The 14,724-nt window shown below is 53.0% G+C and overlaps 7 protein-coding genes across 7 annotated transcripts; 3 read left to right on the forward strand and 4 right to left on the reverse strand.

Annotated features, from left to right (window-relative positions):
* Positions 1-481: 481 nt before the first annotated feature.
* Positions 482-1,242, forward strand: PG986_009763 (NAD(P)-binding protein; the record flags this gene model as incomplete). Its single annotated transcript, XM_066845985.1, has 2 exons — positions 482-1,048; positions 1,087-1,242. 2 exons carry the CDS (start codon positions 482-484, stop codon positions 1,240-1,242), a joined length of 723 nt encoding a protein of 240 aa, XP_066698383.1.
* Positions 1,243-1,823: 581 nt separating this feature from the next.
* Positions 1,824-3,180, forward strand: PG986_009764 (2-methylcitrate dehydratase PrpD; the record flags this gene model as incomplete). The annotated part of the gene is made up of 5 exons (XM_066845986.1): positions 1,824-1,976; positions 2,037-2,108; positions 2,234-2,566; positions 2,634-2,717; positions 2,776-3,180. The coding sequence occupies 5 exons, from the start codon at positions 1,824-1,826 to the stop codon at positions 3,178-3,180; spliced, it is 1,047 nt and encodes a 348-aa protein (XP_066698384.1).
* A 2,276-nt stretch (positions 3,181-5,456) lies between these two features.
* Positions 5,457-6,293, reverse strand: PG986_009765 (uncharacterized protein; the record flags this gene model as incomplete). The annotated part of the gene is made up of 2 exons (XM_066845987.1): positions 5,457-5,902; positions 6,092-6,293. 2 exons carry the CDS (start codon positions 6,291-6,293, stop codon positions 5,457-5,459), a joined length of 648 nt encoding a protein of 215 aa, XP_066698385.1.
* A 989-nt stretch (positions 6,294-7,282) lies between these two features.
* PG986_009766 (uncharacterized protein) lies at positions 7,283-7,520 on the reverse strand (the record flags this gene model as incomplete). Its single annotated transcript, XM_066845988.1, has 2 exons — positions 7,283-7,423; positions 7,461-7,520. 2 exons carry the CDS (start codon positions 7,518-7,520, stop codon positions 7,283-7,285), a joined length of 201 nt encoding a protein of 66 aa, XP_066698386.1.
* Positions 7,521-8,401: 881 nt separating this feature from the next.
* On the reverse strand, positions 8,402-9,788 carry PG986_009767 (uncharacterized protein; the record flags this gene model as incomplete). The annotated part of the gene is made up of 7 exons (XM_066845989.1): positions 8,402-8,767; positions 8,800-9,066; positions 9,119-9,206; positions 9,263-9,338; positions 9,392-9,491; positions 9,548-9,629; positions 9,751-9,788. 7 exons carry the CDS (start codon positions 9,786-9,788, stop codon positions 8,402-8,404), a joined length of 1,017 nt encoding a protein of 338 aa, XP_066698387.1.
* Positions 9,789-12,406: 2,618 nt separating this feature from the next.
* PG986_009768 (40S ribosomal protein eS10) lies at positions 12,407-13,153 on the reverse strand (the record flags this gene model as incomplete). Its single annotated transcript, XM_066845990.1, has 3 exons — positions 12,407-12,494; positions 12,566-12,959; positions 13,099-13,153. 3 exons carry the CDS (start codon positions 13,151-13,153, stop codon positions 12,407-12,409), a joined length of 537 nt encoding a protein of 178 aa, XP_066698388.1.
* Positions 13,154-13,743: 590 nt separating this feature from the next.
* Positions 13,744-14,598, forward strand: PG986_009769 (uncharacterized protein; the record flags this gene model as incomplete). Its single annotated transcript, XM_066845991.1, has 1 exon — positions 13,744-14,598. The coding sequence occupies one exon, from the start codon at positions 13,744-13,746 to the stop codon at positions 14,596-14,598; it is 855 nt and encodes a 284-aa protein (XP_066698389.1).
* Positions 14,599-14,724: the final 126 nt, after the last annotated feature.

Below are 14,724 nucleotides of genomic sequence, written 5' to 3' on the forward strand. Positions count from 1 at the left end.
TCCTTATTTTCCTTGTGTTTTCTTTATTCGTCAGTTCAGGTGCATCGATATATTCCGGAGGTTCCATCTTTGTGTTTTGCCACATTTGACAGCGTTTTAGCAATAGTTGTTGACACGGAAACACAATTTTTTAACATCCTTATAATGAAGCAATACCAGACTGTAACCCAACAATGTGCACTTTATCGATGACATGTACAATCCCCCATGCTGAGCTTGGCGTTCGGCGATTGGCTGGGGTTAACCCCTTTATGCTGATAAGCCGGGTTTAACTGGACCATGTTTCCGCTCAGTGCTAACTCCGAACATCAGGATATAAGCCAGCGCTTCGAAATGCCCCTTCCCTTGCTCCTCATATTGAATTATCAGACAGACCAGCCCTGCTTTCTAAGTGGTCTAGCCACATTACAGGTTGACCGATGTTATCATTGCACTCAAGCACAGCCGACTTCTTCATACATCCCAACCCTGTGACGATACAATGGCTCCGCTCGAAGGACAGTACTTGCTGATCATCGGCGGCTCCTCCGGCATGGGTTTCTCCGCGGCGAAACTCGCGCTGGCCGGCGGCGCCAAAGTAGCCATTGCGTCCTCGAGCGCCGACAAAGTCCAAGACGCCGTCTCAAGACTCAGTGGCAGCAGCGGCGGCGGAGTCGCCGGCCAGGTATCCGGCCACGTCGTCGACCTTGCCGGCGCCGACCCGGAGGCCGCACTGGAGAAGTTGTTCACCGACGTCACCCAGGGCGGGCAACAGCCGCTCGACCACATCGTCAACACGGCGGGTTGCGGCGTCCCCGTCCCCATCTCCGAGATTGACCTTGCCTCTGCGAACGGGCTCGCGCGTCTTCCGCTCTTCGTGCCGCTGCTCATCGGCAAGCTGGCGCCCCGGTTCCTGAAGTCGGGACCCAACTCGAGCATCATCTTTACGTCCGGGCAGGTCGCGGAGAAGCCCATTCCGGGCTACAGCGTGCTGGCCGCGTTCGTCTCGGCGCAGCACGGCCTGGCGCGGAACTTGGCGGTCGACCTGGCGCCGATCCGGGTCAACGTTGTGGCGCCGGGACCGACTGAGACTGAGATGTGGGGGAGCACCGGGACGTGATCAAGAAGATGGTGGTGGAGCAGAGCCTGCTGGGGAAGCCGGCCTCGCCCGATGAGGTGGCGGAGGCGTATATCTATCTTGTCAAGAACACGGATGCTACTGGGTCCATGGTGAGCTCAAACGGTGGCGCTACTCTCAAGTAGAGTCCAAAGTATTTCGGGCAGTCAATCGAGGAGCTCTTACAACTCTGCACCATTTCCGACTTCATTTCTGTTCGTGGCTGCCATTTCCGCGAGGGCATTATCTGTAATAGCCGGGTAATCCCGGTATCCCCCTTCACCTTCAGGACCTACCGAAGAGATGTAATTGTTGAAATGGAGTGTTCTTGGTGGTCCCAAGCGACTGGACCCGAAACCGGAACCGGAACCGGAACCGGAGCCGACACGGCTAACTCGACGTCAGCATCTGCTGGGCAGAGGTCATAACTGAGATTGCCGCGTCTGCGGCGCCATTGGAACTTGTGGTCTTTGCTCTATTTTGAATCATTTCCTCGTGCCGGTATGCCGGTATGAGTCGAAAAAGTGAAAGGAAGCCAATAGAAGAAAACGTGGTCTTTGTGTCCATGGTTGGCTGTGCGGATGCGGGCCGACGAATTAGGCGTCGCTCTCCGGATTGCTTAAAACAATGAATTGATCTTTCAAGTTTCGGGATCGGACACTCGTTCGGCCCCGAGTCTTTTTCCAAGTGTATCGCCCTAGCCTTGCTATATTTCGCTCGTTCCACCATGACAGCTGCCGAGTCTGCCGGTCCGGGCCATGTGCACTCCAACACGGACACCGATCCCGCCCTGGACGACAATGCCGACACTACCACCGCACTTTGTGAATGGGCCATCGCCTTGAAAGGTTCGAACGTCCCAAAGGAAGTCCTTGAGCGTGTTAATCATCTGATCCCAGATGGAACAGCGTGCGCCCTTGTTGGCGGCCATGTGCCATAGTCGCAACAATGTGCCGATGCCATTTTCGACTACGAACCCCCTGGATACGGCAGCGTCAATGGATACCCTGAGGTGAGTAGCTACTCCAATAATCATGGAAATGTCCCTTGCATTTGTTGGCTGATGATGGCTACACTTGAAGAAACTAGGCCCACTCGCAGCGGCCACCTTGAACGGCGCCTTCATCCAAGCAACAGAACACACTCCGCCGTGGTGGTGATACCAACCTCCTAGCCGCCGTGCAATTTCTCTCTACCTGCAACGGCCGGGGTAAAACCCAGCAAAAGATAACGGGGCTCGACTTCCTCATGGCAGCCTTCGTCGGCTTCAAGTCGGGCCTTACTCTCGGCGGCCCGGAGCTGTTCACACGCGGCTGGCACTCCGGCGTTATCCTCGGTTGCCCTGCCGCCGCGCTGGCGGGCTCACGCCTCCTAGGCCTCTCGGCGGACCGGACCGAGTCCGCGGTGGGCATCGCGTACACGCAGGCAGGCGGGCTCATGTCGGCGACGTATGAGGACATCATCAAGCGGGTGCAGCACGCGTTCGCGGCGCGCGCGGGGCTCTTCGGCGCACGACTATGACGATGCAGTGCGTCAGCTCCTCGCGGGGACCCTGACCGAGGACCGGGCCGCCGGTAGCCCCGGCCTGTCCATGGCTATAGGCGTCTACTGCGAGGACTTGGTAGGTCGGCGGCTGGGGTGGGACGCGCGCGGCGTCCCGATTCTATGTCCCGGGTCAGCCGCACCTGGGGATCAGGTCAGCATCCTTCTGGGATGTAGATTTCCCTATGCTGTTGCGGTCGTTGCCGGCGACGGATGGAGGCGGCTATATCGTGGTGGGCCAGTGTGTCACGATGGACACTTGCGATGGCGACGCCATGCTCGGGCCTCTGCCGGAAGGTGTTCGAATTGCCAAGATCGCGGCTGCGCAATGGGAGTTCGGATTTGTTACGCAGGGCACCGGAGAGGTTTCGTTGCTAGTTCCAAGGCTGGCGGAGGAGGGTTTGCTCGATGCGGATGTGGAAAGCGAGAAACGGAGCCTGAGGGACAACCCTGGCTCACTGGTCGCTGTGTCGCCAGACCGATTGAAGATGATGGCTAGGATGCGAACTGGAAGAGAGATGAGATGGTTAGGTTTGGTTTAACTGCTTTGGAATTTTTGACTATATCTCTTTAGTGATTTATACGGTAATTTATAAAAAGGAAAAGTATAGGAGATGACAAGCAAATATTGCCAGTAATGAATTGGTAAAAGTTAATAGCTTCTGCCTTGATTCAATACACAAGTGTTCTATACTAAGCAACTGTCACCAAATACCAGCTATAATTCCTACCCAGTGCAACAGATGTAAGTCCATAGAGTTCTGAATTCAACGGAGACAATACCATGGATGAGCAAAAGCTTAAACTCAATTTGAAATTTCGCAAAAAAGCTATAAAGGTTCTCTGTCTCCCCCTTTTTGAAATTTCGTAACTCTGCCACCCGAATCAACAAACCAAGTTCTCTCCTTTTCATTTCGGGTACGGAAAAAGCTAAAACTTGTTGTTGTTGACGACACAAACAACCAAAACACCAAGACATCGTGATTATCTCTATAACCACCTCCTTTCCACAATGTTCGCCTGGGGAAAGCAACCTGCAGCTCGCACAATGGCCGTCGAACACACATTCCCTCCCGAGCTCTGGATCATCATCTGCGCCGCGCTTGCAGACCAGCAAGATCGGCGCTTTTGTTGGAGGCACTCGATTCCGGACATTATATAAGCACGAGACGCTCTGCGGCAACTCTGCCAGAGCTCCAAAACGCTCCGCTCTATCGCGCAGCCACTTCTCCTCAGATTCCGCGGCACCAGGGAAGAACGTGATGGGTTTTCCGGCTTTTGGAAAAACATCCTCGCCAAACCAGAGTTAGCCGCATTGGTGCGAGGTATCGAAGTGGCACCAGGCCCATATGACTGTTGGGAGCAATCCCCCATGTCCAAGAAGGCTTTCGATCGCTTAGGTACCAATCATATCCCATTCCCGATCTGGGCCGACAAGAGTCCATTCCTGTGTGTTGTGTCCAACCTACCTGAGTTGACGCCAGTGGCACAACTATTGCCATGCTTTCTTCCCAACTTAAAGTATCTACATATCAGTGTTGGTTGGAATCAAACGCCTTGCCAAAACCTTCAGATACTTCGAGACAGCTCCCGCGTCACACCCTTTGAGACCATTACCACCCTGATTCTAGGGCCAGCTGGTACCACGCCCAGGGAATAGGCCCTGCAAGAATACAGCCCCTTGCTGACCCTACTCCCCAACCTCCGCATGCTGTCTTGGTGGAAGTGTCACGGCATATTGATTCCGGATGGCGAGCTTCTCAACAAGAACAAAAACATTGAGTGGATGCCAAAAGATATCCAATCAATCCATATGCGATCCTGCAATTTTAGCAGCAAAGCCATTACCACGCTCATGGCGAACTGCCATTCACTGGAAAACTTCTTCTACGCCAACGATTACGACAATATCCTTCATCGCTCCAATTCTTGGCCCCGGCTCAGATATAGCCAAATCGTTCGGGCCTTGAGCAAGTCGAAAAATGCTTTAAAGTATTTAGATATCGATATGGGTCCCTCCTTCATCAATCTACTCGGCGGACACAACCACGAGGTACAGAAGGATTTGGACAAGATGTGGGAAACTCTCCGAGAGTTCCCGAATGTCAAACACGTCTTGGCCAATAAAAAAGTCTATCATAAGGTAAATTCCGAACCCTTCGATTGGGTATACATGAGAGAGGCAGGCTCTATCAATGACAGAACTCTGGACTTCCAATTTGCCCTGGATCAAGCAATGGGATTTTGATCGGGCGAAAACACAGGTCTTTGACGGAGGATGAGCCACAAGTTTGGCTAAAACCACGATGGAAAAGAAGAAAGGAAGGGGAGGAAAGGGGGAAAGGGGAGGGGAGAGAGGGGGTTCAGGAAGTCCACGGGCTCGGCATCAAGGCCGGCACCGTATTGAGTTAACGTCGACGGAGTATTTACCGGGTTTCTGTGTTGAGGTTATGGTCTGCCCCTTCTACGGGGGGCAGGGTTGTCCCTGTACCCTCACTAGAATGCGCACTAGTTGTATACAGGTAATATGCCTGTGGATCATGAGGATCATACCTGGGCTGCAGCAATACACAAATGAGAACAAAATGAATTTGCATCTGTCTAATAGGAAGAAATTTCTTCACCATAATGCATTTAATACTTTGGTCCGTAATCAAGCGGTGATCATCGTGCGTACTAGTCTGATGTCATCACATTTCAGGTGTATTGCATTCTTCATCTTATCAAGTGGCGGTCAGGTTAATTTTAGCTATTCATACACTTTAGTCAGTGGGCATACGACTCATCTATGATGTCCTTTGAACTGATAAGGTGCTCGCTACTTCATAACCTTATCGTCCTCCGTCGGTTTGACGATCCGCTTTGCCAACCAAACGAGGCCGAACAGGGGCAAGCAGCGACCCAGGCCTACCATGTAGAGGCTCACTGGCCTAAGTGCCTTTGCTTCACGGACGAACTCGCGGCGCCACTCCTCGGGGACATTCCTGCCGTTATGAACCCAATCCACAAACGCCTCTGCAGAGCCAAATTGCCCTTGTTGAGAAAGCCGGTAGGCGTCGAGGGCCGCCACTCCAAACCACGGCGTGTATCCCCACGCAGCTAGATGTTCCGCAGTCTTGTATAGCAGGGTTCGTTCCTTCTTCTTGTGGCCTGGGGCCTGGGTCGGTGGTGGGAAAGGGAGCTCGTCCGTCGTAGTCGTCGTAGCCTGGGGTAGCGGCAGTGGTTGCGGTGGAGGCTGTGCAGAGGTGTGCTCGGAAGGGTAGTCTTCGGCCCAAAGCGGTCTCGGTTGTACGTCCTTCTTCTTCTAGTGATCCTGCCAGTCCCGAAGAGCCTTGTTGCTGCGGTAGGCGTAGATGATGAAGGGAGCATGCCCCGCGAACGGCAGTATCAACGACGATAAATATCGCGGAAGAGGGGTCCGTATCATCCACTTGGTGAATTTTTCAATCATACGTGCTTCGCTCGGGTATTGCTGAGGCAACTGGGCTCGGAAGGCTTGTACGAGTGACTTCTGAACCTCGTCCGTTTCGGCTTTCACCACCCTTGCCCCATGAGCGCCCAAGGCGACAGCCGAGAGCACGAATGGGTAAGGCCCGATCCCGCCAAAGAATCGTTGTACGGCGGACGGTTCTGGTGGTTTCTCAGGCTGAGACATAATGAGATTGTGGTAATCCTTTGAAGAGATAGTGACTGTGAGTCGCCATCAGGGGACGAGCAATGTGTTTTGGCAGAAGAGAGGCTGTAGTGGCGGGGTGTTTGCCGCGGGGGTGAATGCAACCCTTGCTCTGATTTCCAGCGCGTAGTGATAATAACACCCAGCTCGAATGGAACAACAAAGTGCAATACCCTTGTTATGCCTGTCGTAGTCGTACGAATAAACTGATTGACTTTCTAACGTAGTCGAATAAACAGAGTGACTAATCTGTCGATTACGCCAGCAATGAAAATAACAAAGAATGCAATGACATACCGCCTTAATAGAATAACCAATCCGTATTGATCGTAGTATTTTTCTGTAAGTTGCAACAGGTGGTGTAATTTTGGCATAGCTGTTCGGGATGGCTTGCTCTTGTTGCAAGACTCCCTCGTCAACACGCCACAACATCCTGCAATGCACTAATGCAGTCACATCCTTTTCATCCAGCATATCAAACACAACTGGGAGTCCGTTGCGTAGTAGCCAGTCTGGCTAATACACTTGGATGATCGAATACATACATTGTACGGGGATATGATCAGCTCTATATCGAATCTACCAGGTAATTCTTTTTCTTTTTTTCTTTTTGCGCAGGGCTGGGATACGACTGCCTGATATGAACTGCTGGCCGCCAACCCCTGAGCGCCACGAAAGCCTCATGAAGTTGCTAGTGCCGCAAAACTTTCACTCACTTGCTGCATGAGAACTATCAAATCAGGCCCTAGAAGAAAACATGTCCAGATGATGATTGGGAACAGATCAGGCCATTATCGCCCAGCTTTGGTGTCGACTATTCTTGGCAGTTTCGTTCCCGCGGACGGTCTTCTCATCATGGACGAGCTCAAGACCACGCCCTCGCTTTGCAGACGTGGATATTACAGTGTTCAACTGATACCTATCATACACAGTAAAGGCCCCCTTTTCACTCTGTTCCAAACCCCAACGATTCATACCCCGTATTCCACCACCGCCTCCCTCTCCCTGTCCGCCACGATCCGCTTGGTCACCCAGACCATGCCAAACAGGGGCAACATTCGCACAAGGCCCGTGACGTACATACAGCGCAACTTCCCGAACCTGTGATCCGCCTCGAGGAAGTACCCTCGTAGATGCGGCGGGACGTACGTGCTTGGCCAAGTGCGCCTCGAACTCGTGCCACCCGCGACCCTGGATCCACGACGGCATGCCGGGGATCAAGCATAGCGGGTACGTGAGCAGGGCTCGGGCGGTCTCGCTGTCACGACGGACCGGTAATCCATGTTGGGCCAATGACAGGATGCGCTAAACGAAATGCTAACCAGAGTAATTGGCAGATGACATCCATATGTTTCGTCAATTCGAAGAAACGAGAACTGGAAAGAGAGCTTCATTGGAGGTCTGAAACCCGTGGCGTGAGGGGAGCCAGCCTCTGCCTCCTCTCATTGGATGCCACCGTCTTGGAATGATAGCCTGGAGCTCAAATGTAACCACGTGCTATTTCATCGCGTTTCGGCTTGCGCTTTTAAAGCAGTTCTTGGTTCAGCCAGAGTATAACAGACTTAAGTGTCGTCGTATGGGAAAGAAAAAAAGAAAAAAAAAAAAAACATCGAGCAGATTGGACCATATGCCAAACTTGGGCCTGGCCAATTTTGGGAGCGAAGGGCCACACGCGGTACTCGGACCCATGCAGATCAGGCCCCAAAACGCGGGCCAGCAGCCTCAATATGACTATAGCAGAGTAAGACGTAGTTACTTTTAGGTACTATGCATTGAAGATATAATCATAACGGCTTGTAGTCCGCATTGGTTCCACATTAGCGGGTTGGTGAACAAGGGGCTAACCCCTCTACAGGACGGAACTCCGAGCTCCAAGCACCTTGAGGGCACATGTGGGGTAGGATTATGATATAGATTGATGGAACTGGCTAAATATATATAGGTAAGGTAAGAAGTCTCCGGCAGTCTAGTCGCTGCTGCTTCTTCCATCTTTTTGGCTACATGTGCGGTATGGCTTGTAGTGCCATCCATTCCACTTTCCAACCGTCTAACCGGCCAGATCAGTTCTGCCAATCTATAACGTGGCACATCTAATCGAATACGATGCAAGCCTTGATAGCAGACTTGTTGCGGATGCTCTCGAGAGCCTCGCCCCACTGCTCCAGCTTGAAGGTCTTGTTGACGATGCCGGCGGTCTTGACCTTGCCGCTGTCAAGGTAGTCAACGGTGGCGGGGAACATGAAGGTCTCGGAGAAAGATCCGATGATGGTGATCTCATCACCGAAGATCTTGGACGGAGGCCAGGTGACGCGGGCGGAGTCGGGGTAGACACCGTAGCATACGAGCTTTCCACCGCGGCGCACGTAGTTGATGGAGTCCTCAAGGACCTTGGCGCTGCCCGACGCCTCGACGACGATGTCGAATCCATAGGGGTTGTCCTTCTTGATCTGCTCCCACTGGGGGTGGCGTCCTTGCGGGACAGAGGGACGTACTTGTCGGCAGCCTCGAGGCTCTTGGCCAGGTCCATCTTGGAGCCCTCGGGGGCGGCGATGGTCAATTGAGAGACGCCAGCGTTCTTCAGGAACTGGGCCATCATGAGACCGGTAGGACCAGCACCGATCAGAAGAGCGTGAGAGCCAGCCTTAGGGGCAATCTTCTCCAGACCGTGCATGGCGCACGAAGCGGGCTCGATCAGGGTGGCATCGACATCGGAAATGTTGTTGATCTTGAAGAGCTTTCCTTGGGTGTAGGAGCACTGGGGAACGAGTAAGTGTTCAGTCCATAAGAAGCCAGCAGGGGATACTAACGTATTCGGCGAAGCCACCGTCCAGACCCACCACACCGTGGGCCTTGAAGTCCTCGCAGAGGAGAGCGTTGCCGCGGCGGCAGTAGAAGCTGCGCTACAGGTCAATACGTGTTCACTACGTGGCGCCTGGAATATTTGTGCTCACCAGTGACCGCAGAGTTCCGAGTTGTCAGCAGCGACACGGTCGCCGATCTGGAAGGTGGTGACGTCGTCGGCCATGGCTAGAATGCTTGTTAGTTGGGACGCCTTCACACTGGGCCGAATCTTGGCTTACCGACAACCTCACCAATGGTCTCGTGACCAGGGATGAGAGGGAACGTGGCGATGAACTCGCCCTCGTGTATGTGAAGATCGGTACCGCAGACACCGCAGGCCTGACACCCATGTTAATACGTCGCCCGGGGCATATCAAGACGTGAGGGTGACTTACCTTGACCTTGATCAGGACATCGCCAGCGCGGAGGGTGGGCAGGGGCACCTGGACGATGCTCCAGTCTTCCGGCTTCTCATATCTATACGGGACGACAAGGTTAACACACCAGAAGCATAGGCCGGCGGCGAGATGCACACAGAAACCAATGGGCCAAGAGAGAGAACACCAAAAGCTGAGCACCTTAGGCGGCGAAGACATACCTGAGAGCCTTCATGGTCTTGGGGAGTTCGGGAGCCATCTTGAAGGATAAATGTGAATGACAGAAGCGGGGTATCCAAAGAAGAAGAAGATCAAGCGGAAGATCAACAAGAAAGGGGTGAATGAAGAAGCAGCAGCAAAACACAGACGGACAGATCTATCTTATGCAAGAGGTATGAGATGAAAAAGATTAAGGAGGAGTTGGCTGTCGATCAGGTATTTATCACAGAAGGGGAGATGGGCTGAGTGATGTCGGAGAAGGAAAAATGCCAACTTTATACTTTATAGCGAGAGAGGGCTTCAGACCTCTCCAGCTTCTTTCCTGGTCTCCAGACCCAAGGGAGCTACAAACCTTTTTACTGCTTCCCGCACTCGGCACCTTTCACCTGGCGTGTTTGAGGGGGTAAGCGAGCGACAGACATGTAGCATCTGCTTGCCTACCCCCCTGCGCAGCGGATGCTGGCGGATGCTGCGCAGTTTAGCGCTGACTTGGGCGCTCCAAGCCCATAGGTCGGTCACTTAGGTAAGGTAAGGCAGGGGGCCTTGTCATGTCATCGCCGAGCGGTGCGCGAACCAGTAGTAGTAGCAGCGAGCGACGTAGCGTGGGCCAGCAAATGGACATGGATCGAAGCTCTAGCTCTGACCAAAACACCAAAACTGCGTGTGACGAACGAGGACGAGACGTGCGGGAAAGAGGGGCATTTCTTTCCTTTCAGAATCCCCCCCGCTGTGGGACCCCAGATTGCCCGACCAGAGGAAAATCCAAACCCCACCTCCAGCTAAAAAGTGCCTGGCTCTGATTTTCTCGGCCAGCACGCGTCATACTGCAGTCTCTAACCCAGGCTAGTGTCCATCGTGAACAATGCCAATTGACCCAGTCCTGGGAAAAAGTGGAATAAGGCCGACCAAGATAGCAACACGTTTCCGAACATTTTCAGAAGGCCTTTCCCATAGATGCTTCGGGAATCCCGTGGTGTTTTCAGAGAGAGCCAGCCAGGCTGGCAGGCTGGGATCCAGTTGGGAGGGGCTCTCTACCAGTAGAGTGCGCACTTACACGGGTTTAGAGCCTAGTACCCTCCCAGCATGTAAGCTTAACATCGAAGATTTTGGCGGCAATCACCAATTGCAGACCATGCATGCTTCGATATATCCCTCGCCATCACGCGCCATAGTGGACCAGGGCCGGGTGCTGGCATATAATAATCGATATTTCCATGTATACTAAGACCAAGCTTGCCACCATCTTTTGGTAAAATGGGCCGATTGAGTCTCGCTCATCAGACAACTGCTTAATTTACATGCTGCCCTTACCTGGTTCGTATATAAGAGCCAAACCCCTCGTTGGAGCTCCATGGGCCCTACATGCACCTCGATACCCCCACGTCGTATCAGCGCCGCGCGACATGACCAATTGGTATCCAAAGTATGCTGCTTTGCCGTGTAAGACTGTCAGATATGTTGAGAGCAGTGGGATGTCACGGGATGGAGCCGCACACCGACCGCGGATGCGGGATGGGATGCGTGGGATGCTGAGGGGCTTCAAAAGCCAGAGCTTGCTTGGCGTATTTCCCATGGATGGAAACAGCATAAGACGGCAGCAGCATTGGCTCTTGGCATTCACCTAGGTGTCCAATGGTTATTGGATCGAATTCCAGATTTAATCAATTAAGTTTGGGTGTGAGTTGGACAGTTTTGGAAGAAACGTCAGCACCCGCGTGAAGGCGATGGGTGATATTGCATCCTCGAGCATAGCTGACTTGGTGTGAATGGGGGCATCTACACTTCTGCGGGGGTCAATCGCACCAGGTCATACCACATTTCCATTCTCATCGCCTCATGCCGCATCTCAACAGTACTTACATCCTGATGGAAAACGCAATATCCGTCTGCACAAATACCTACAACTATCTGCAGGCATTGGAACTTATACAGATTCATCTGGTTGATTAAGTAATCGCTACGGGAACTGTGGAATTCCCCCACACTGCTTTACCATGGGCAGCATGGGGCATGGGCGCAGCAGTCGCAGTCAGAGAGCTGAGCATTGTGATAAGCAATGGATATTGATAAGTCAGCCAGTGGTCTGACTTGAGCTCGTTGGACTTATCAGGCAAAATACAAAAGACGCCATGTGCATGATAGAAGTGCAGGATAGGGGAGTAGTCGTTGTAGCGTAGCTTTCCAACCGCGGCGACAAGACATAGCTTAGGTTGCGTGACAATCCAAGGCTTCAGTGGTGTCTGACTTGAGAACATGCAAGCAATTGAGCCTTCAGAGACGGTGAGGTTTGCATAATTCGCGTTTCATTCCGATTAGGTACTACGTAACTGAAGTAAACCCAGATACCCCAGAACCGCTCTGTCTCAGCAGCTATTGCTGATCGGCGATCACGAAGTTATGGCAGGCGATCGAAATGTTCACAAATGCTTCATTGACAAAGCTGATTCTTTATGCGGCAAAATCATGACCCTGATCGTAGACCTTTTTAACCGAAGGCGTTCATGGTTCCTCAATAACTCCACCAGTGCAACCGAGATATTTTTCCCCACGAGCTTCTGAAACGCAATGAGAAGCGCAACCATGTAGCATCCTCCGTAAATCCCTAGAGTACACCATGTTGTCGTCGTCGTTATGCGGTCAAATGCGTCGATGGAACTTTCATGATGAAGATGTTGTTGGTAGGGCGAGTCCCTTACGAGGGGGAGCCTCACCACCACGGCCACGGCCACGGCCGAATCCACCACGGCTACAAGCTAAATGTTAGCAATTGCCTTCCCTTGTGCGTCTCGAAATTCCAATGGTGGGGGGTGTCCTTACAATTGAGGGTTAAATTCACCAGGAGCTCCACCCTCCTTGCCCTCGCCAGCATCACGGCGGCGGTAGCCACCCTCACGGTCACCACGGTCACCACCACGGCCACGGCCGAAAGGTCGGCGCTCGCGCTCACCCTCGCCCATCATGCCCCGGGGAGGAGCGTGGGATCGCTGCTGCTTGATGTGGGTGGCGGGGACGATCTCGGCGGGCAGGTGCAGCCACTCGCGGAGGTAGTCGAGACCCTCAGGCAGGAGGGTGTAGTAGTAGTATTGCCATGAGAACTGGGTCTTGACGTAGCCGCGCGAGGTCAAGGACTGCATGGCCTTGATCACGAAGAGGTTGCGGGTGCCGATCTCCTCATTTTGGATCTCGAACTTCTTGGGGGCAACGGCGACACCTGTTCACAAAAATGTCCCAAGTCAGTCCAACTGCATCTAGAGAAATCGAATTTATCGCGGGGATGAATTCTTGAATTCGAGGCTTTGGGCAGGATGGCGATTTTTTGCGATAATTCGGAATTTGGGGATGGCGCTTACCCTCACGGAAGAGGTACTCGTGGATCTTCTTGCGGTCCTCCTTGGGGATAAGCATCTTGGCGGTATTGTCTGGTGTTCAAGATGAATCTTTGGTGGTGTGGGTGTCGGAGGCGTGATGTTGTCGACTGGAAAAGTCACGACTGTTTTTCACAAATTAGGGAACTTGCGTGTGGGAGGACCAAAATGTATTTGGGGCTCAAACTTGTGCTTATCAATAAGCCCAGACCAACTAAAGTGGCTTTTCAGAGATGGGGTCGAATTTGTGGCCAATGCATTGTGGCTAACGGAGATGGGGTCAAGCCATAGTCATCACACGCCACATGGACAGCCCAGCCACTCGCTCCTGCAATCTTATCTCCAACTAGGTTAATCGTGAGTCTGGTCCGTTCTAAGCAAGCCCAAGTTCGACGTAGAGACGACTAGCATACTTATTTCTCGAGAAAATACGTTCGGAGATACATAACGAAGGCATTTATTGTTTTCTCCAGAATACTGCGACCCGGCTTAACTTTTTTGGTCGTGAAGCAGCCGATAAGCCGTCAATCCGACCACCTCGACAACCATCTCTCAGGTCTTTCATCGCCTTGACAACAACTGCGAATCAACACCATCGTCTCCACCATCGCCACCACGATTATCTTCAAGATGGCTTCTACTTCTCACCTCAACGTCCTCGTGTCGACGATCCCCGGTCTCGGCTCCAAGACTCTGTCTCTGCGCATACCGCGCGACGAGACCGTTGCCGACCTGTACGAGCAGATCGACGAGCGTCTCACAGTCGACGCTTGCAAGCGCCTCATCGTCACCACCCAGTCAAACAAACAACTATCCTACGGAGACGTCAAGCTCGCCTCCCTTCTCCCGCAAGATGATGATTTCTTGACGTTACGGCTATCTGCCCCGCTATGCGGCGGTAAGGGAGGTTTCGGATCACAGCTGCGAGCGGCCGGTGGCCGCATGTCGTCCAAGAGGAAGAAGACGGGCCGGGAGAACGACTCGAGCAGAAACCTCGACGGCCGCCGGCTAAGGACGGTCAACGAGGCCAAGGCGCTTGCGGAGTACCTGGCCATCAAGCCCGAGATGGAGCAAAAGGAGAGGGAGAAGCGGATGGAGCGGTGGCAAAAGATTGTAGACGCCGCCGAGGAGAAAGAGTACGAGATCAAGCACAGCAACAAGGGCAGGCTCGACGGCAAATGGGTCGAAGACAAAGAAGAGGCTGCCGAGAGGACGCGAGAGGCCGTTCTCGCCGCTATGCAGAAGGGTACCTACCAGGACAATCTCCTAGCGACATCACATGGATCCACGTCGACAGAAGCCGGGGATTTGGAGGACTCTTCTGAACAGTCCTCGGAGGAAGAAGTGGCCGAAGCCTCCTCTAGTGGCTCGAAGTCTGCAACGCCACCCGAGGCAGCAGACAAGGGCAAGAAGCCTGTGCATCGGGCGTTTGCCGGTTTTGAGGAGGATGACGAGTTCATGAGCTCTAGTGAGGATGAGGCGTAGTATACGGAGCTGCGTTCTGGGAGTGATGACTGTACGATTTGAAATTACTTGAGAGGCTTTACACGAGGAGTTAGGCTTGGGCAACGGAATGTTTATGTGCATTTGGTTTGACCAGAGACGTCTAAT

The sequence above is a fragment of the Apiospora aurea genome (assembly GCF_038362705.1).
Source record: "Apiospora aurea strain CBS 24483 chromosome Unknown utg000006l_segment0_segment0, whole genome shotgun sequence".
NCBI classification, from domain to species: Eukaryota; Fungi; Ascomycota; class Sordariomycetes; order Amphisphaeriales; family Apiosporaceae; genus Apiospora; species Apiospora aurea.